The sequence below is a fragment of the Artemia franciscana genome, chromosome 2 (genome assembly GCF_032884065.1).
Source record: "Artemia franciscana chromosome 2, ASM3288406v1, whole genome shotgun sequence".
In the NCBI taxonomy this organism is placed as follows: domain Eukaryota; kingdom Metazoa; phylum Arthropoda; class Branchiopoda; order Anostraca; family Artemiidae; genus Artemia; species Artemia franciscana.
Genome location: NC_088864.1, coordinates 16,249,082 through 16,254,419, shown reverse-complemented (window position 1 = coordinate 16,254,419; position 5,338 = coordinate 16,249,082). Strand labels below are relative to the sequence as shown.

At 41.6% G+C, this 5,338-nt stretch overlaps 1 protein-coding gene across 1 annotated transcript; it reads left to right on the top strand.

Moving 5' to 3' along the window:
• The first annotated feature begins 3,899 nt into the window (after positions 1-3,899).
• LOC136034518 (craniofacial development protein 2-like) lies at positions 3,900-4,970 on the top strand. The gene has a single exon (XM_065715747.1). It carries the CDS (start codon positions 3,900-3,902, stop codon positions 4,968-4,970), a length of 1,071 nt encoding a protein of 356 aa, XP_065571819.1.
• Positions 4,971-5,338: the final 368 nt, after the last annotated feature.

Here is a 5,338-nt window from a genome sequence, read left to right as displayed (position 1 = left end):
GGTTCGAATCCCGGCTTCGGGAGAGGTGATTATAGCTTCGAATTCTATTTCCTGGTGGATAAGATTGTCGACTGACGAAATTACAGACGGGGACATCGGGACAAAGGGAATATAAATGACGACCGAGACACTCAAAGAGAAATTACAGACTGGGACACCGGGATACAAATGACGACTAGGACACAGGGAAACAACTACAAGGGGGACGCCGGGGGGCACAGGGGGGATATATAAATGACGACGGGGACACAGGGAATGTTCGATTAGCAATCACCATCAACAAAGCTCAAGGGCAATCATTAGAATAATGACTGACGTCATGTTTTCGACTGACGAAATTACAGACCGGGACATCAGGAAACAAATGACAAATGACACCGGGACATAGGGAATATAAATGACGACCGGGGCACTCAAAGAGAAAGCGACCGGGACGCAAGGAATGTTTGATTAGCAATCACCATCAACAAAGCACCGGGACACAAATGACGACCGGGACACAGGGAGTATAAATGACGACCAGGACATAAGTAAAAAAAAAAACTAAAAAAACTAAAAAAAAGGTAAAAACTACAAAAAAACTAAAAAGAAAAAAAACTAAAAACTAATAAACAAACTAAAAAAGCTAAAAAACTAAAAAAAGAAAAAAAAAGGAAAAAAATGGAAAATAAAGGAGAAAAACAAAACTAAAAAAAAAAATAAAAATAAAAAAAAAACTAAAAAGAAAAAAAGAAAAAACTAAAAAAACTAAAAAAAAGTAAAAACCCAAAAAAAACTAAAAAGAAAAAAAGGGGGGAAAAATTCGCGCCACCCCAACACCTAGTTGGTGGGGGCGCTTCGCGCCCCCCAAGCCCCCCGCGCACGTAAGTCGTTACGTGCCGTATTAGTTACGCGCCATATTAGTTACGCGCCATTGTAGTTGTGTCCCTATGTCCCACATGTGAATTAACTTTTGATGACAAAGACTAAATTATTTGAAACTTATATATTTAGAATCAGCGTGAAAATTCAATTCTTTTGATGTATCTTTTAGCATCAAAATTCCGTTTTTTAGAGTTCCGTTTACTATTGAGCCGGGTCGCTCCTTACTACAGTTCTTTACCACGAACTATTTGAAAAGAAAATAATTCGGTATTTCGGGGCTTCTGACATTATTACTCCTTTGCGGAAGTTAGGCTCAAAATTGGAAAAGGATTATATTTTTTCTCTGGGCCCCTTCCACCTCTTAGTTCGTTTATTTTCCCGTTAGTTTTCACCTGTTTTCGCTTTATAGTTGTGTTATCTCTTAGCAGTTCTTTCGTTAGTTGAGTTATGGTTGTGGTATATATGTTTTATCGCTCGTATAGTTATGTTATTTTCAAATTATACTCCATAATAGAGAGGCTCCGAACACTCAGCATTGTATATTAAGCTCTGAATTTGACGTTTTTTTCTAACGTGACCAGATTCGTCCTGCGCACTTTTCATTGAATTGTTTTCCCCCATGACATATTTCTCCAAGGAAAGATCCTCCCACATAGCCCCATCCCTCAACCCTTCCCCCAAAACCAAAAAACTCCCCCTGAAAACGTCTGTACACTTCCCAATAACCATTATCAAACAGTTCGTGGTAACGAACTGCAGTAAGGAGCGACCCAGCTCAATAGTAACCAAAACTCTAAAAAATGGAAACTCTAAATACCAACACCTACATCAAAAGAATCGCATTTTAATGCTGATTTTAAATATATAAGTTTCATCAAGTTTTGTCTTACTCATCAAAAGTTAAGAGCCTGAGAAAATTTGCGTTATTTTAGAAAATAGGGGGAAACGCCCCCTAGATGTCATAGAATCTTAACGAAAATCACACCATCAGATTCAACGTATGAGAGAACCCTGCTGTAGAAGTTTCAAGCTCCTATCTACAAAAATGTTGAATTTTGTATTTTTTGTCAGAAGGCAGATCACGGATGCGTGTTTATTTTTATTTATTTTTTTTTCCCAGGGGTATCGACCCAGTTGTCCTAGAATGTTGCAAGAGGGCTCATTCTAACAGAAATGAAAAGTTCTAGTGCCCTTTTTAAGTGACCAAAAAAATTGGAGGGCACCTAGGCCCCCTCCCACGCTAATTATTTTACCAAAGTCAACGGATCAAAATTCTGAGATAGCCATTTTATTTAACGTAGATGAAAAACCTTATAACTATGTCTTTGGGGACGACTTACTCCCCCACAGTCCCCGTGGGAGGGGCAACAAGTTACAAACTTTGACCAGTGCTTACATATAGTAATGGTTATTGGGAAGTGTACAGGCGTTTTCAGGAGGATTTTTTTGGTTGGGGGGAGGGGTTGAGAAGAGGGAGATATGCTGGGGGAACTTTCCATCGATAATTTGTCATGGGGGAAGAAAATCTCCAAGAAGGGAGCGCAGGATTTTCTCGCATTATTTAAAAAAAAATGAAAGAATAAATATGAAAAAGTTCTTTCAGCTGGAAGTAAGGAACAGCATTAAAACTTAAAACAAACAGAAATTATTACCCATACGAGGGGATCACCTCCTCCTAATACTTCGCTCTTTACGCTAAAGTATTTTTAGTAATTTCAACTATTTATTCTACGGCTTTTGTGATTCAGGTCATTATTAATGAATTGGGAAAAAATGTAAGCTTTAGTGTAAAGAGCGAGGTACTGACGAGGGGGCGAACCCCCTCATATATGTAATAAAATATGAGAATACAAAAGTTCTTTACGTAAGCTAATTTATAAGTTACGTAAATCTTTTACTAATAAAAAGATTCGTAAAAAATTAAAAGTTCTAGTTGCCTTTTTAATTAACCAAAAAATCGGAGGGCAACTTGGCTTCCTCTCCCGCTCTTTTTTTCTCAAAATCATTCGATCAAAATTATGAGAAAGCCATTTAGCAAAAAAAAAATGCAAATTTCGTTATAATTATTCCTCTGCGGAGAGCCAAAATCAAAACATGCATTGATTCAAAAACGTTCAGAAATTAAATTAAAAAAACAAGTTTTTTTAACTGAAAGTAAGGAGCGACATTAAAACATAAAACGAACAGAAATTACTTCGTATATGAAAGAGGCTGCTTCCTCATCAACGCCTCGCTCTTTACGCTAAGGTTTTTTACTGTTTTAAAAAGAAGAATTGAGAGAAAGAGTCAAACTTTAGCGTAAAGAGCGGGGCGTTGATGAGGAAGCAGCCTCTTTCATATACGAAGTAATTTCTGTTCGTTTTATGTTTTAATGTCGCTCCTTACTTTCAGTTAAAAAAACTTGTTTTTTTATTTAATTTATATGTAAACACTGGTTGAAGTTTGTAACTTGCAGCCCCTCCCCCAGGGACTGTGGGGGAGTAAGTCATCCTCAAATACATAGTTATTATGATTTTCAACTATGCTGAACAAAATGGCTATCTCAAAATTTTGATCCGTTGACTTTGGGAAAAAAATGATCGTGGGAGGGGGCCTAGATGCCCTCCAATTTTTTGGTCACTTATAAAGGGCACTAGAACTATTCTTTTCCGTTAGAATGAGCCCTCTTGCGACATTCTAGGACCACTTGGTCGATACGATGACCCCTGGGAAAAAAAAACAAAAAAATAAAAATAAAAAATAAACACGCACCCGTGATTTGTCTTCTGGCAAAAAATGCAAAATTCCACATTTTTGTAGATAGGAGCTTGGAGGTGATGGAGTTCGTCCGGAATGATGCAGACAATGTCTGTTGACCACGTACCTCTGGATATGGGGTTTCCCCTAACTAATCGCTCCGATCAGGGTGGCCTCAACCTCATGAGGTGGGTGGAGCCCACCCCAGGATTCTCAGTATCCAGGTAAATCCTGGCTCTAATCAGAATCCAGGCCTAGGGTCGGTTGGGCCTGCAACCCTCCACCTGAAATCGATTGCAATGAATAGCTTAGCAACTGCCTCGGATGACCGATCTTCTTTTATCCCATCACGACCCTTGCTCGCCCCTGGACTGAGAAGTGACCAGCGTTTGAATCTCCTTGACCATAGTGGCCTCCGGATTGCCACCTGGAATGTATTGACATTGAACTTTCCCGGAGCAAAGACGCTTCTGGCGATGGAACTGAAGCGATTCCGCATCTCTATTGCTGGAATAACAGAAACCCACCTAGTCGGGAATGGGACTGATCCCATAGGTGAGGGATACCACCTTCTATGGTCTGGACAGACAACGACTAGGAGAAATGGGGTCGGACTACTACTTGATAACAAGTCCATAAAGTGTCTACTGTCATTTACTCCCGTCTCGGATAGAATAGCTAATGCTCGACTGAGTCATAAGCAAGGAAAAATGACAGTCCTTGTCTGCTATGCTCCGACAAATGAAGCCGACGACGAAGCAAAAGAAACTTTCTACTCTGCCCTGGCTAATGAACTGTCCAAGATATCCCCCCACGATATTGTCATCCTTTTGGGTGATATGAATGCAACAGTGAGCGACAACCACGACCTATGGCGGCAAGTCATCGGACCAGTTATTCCGGACCCTCTAAATGACAATGGGCTAAGGCTCCTTCAACTGTGCAGCATGCATAACCTTGTCATTACGAACACGCTGTTCGCAAGGAAGGATATCCACAAATACACATGGTACAGCAACGATGGCTGTACCAAAAAAATGATCGACTATATCATTGTCTCACAGAGATGGAGATCCTCGATTAGTAACTGCAGGACGTACAGGTCAGCCGAGATTGGTAACACTGACCATCGCCTCGTTGTAGCTAATATGCGACTGAGACTCCAAGCCCAGCGCTCGCAACCTAGACCAACCAAGATTGATGTCTCTCGTCTCTCCGATCAAGAGATACGGTCCAAGTATGCCATTGATGTCTCGAACCGCTTCGACGCACTCCTGCCATTTGAAAGTTCTGAGGACGCATGGATCTCGTTTAAGAAGAATGTCCTGGAGTCAGCGGGTTCAGTCCTGGGTTCAGTTCGATACGCTTGACGTCATTGAGCAGAGACGCAAGGCAAGGCTTCTGGGCGACATGCCGACCTACAGGCGCCTCAATGGTGTCCGCAACAAGCTGATACAGCGAGACAAGAAACTGTTTGTGGAAAGGAAGGCAAACGAGCTGGAGGGCGCAGCCATGAAAGGGGACGTCGGGAGCCTCTACAAGCACCTCCGTGACCTCACAAGCGACAAAGCCCCCTCAGTTGCATCTGTTGTCTCTGCGGACGGCCAGCCACTTAGTGACGAGGCCGCTCAGGTCAGTCGATGGAAAGACCACTTCTCAAGTCTCCTCAATGCCGATGCTGTAGCACAGACTGACCAGGAACTCGCACGCCTAGCTGCCAGCACTCAGGAAGTGCCGT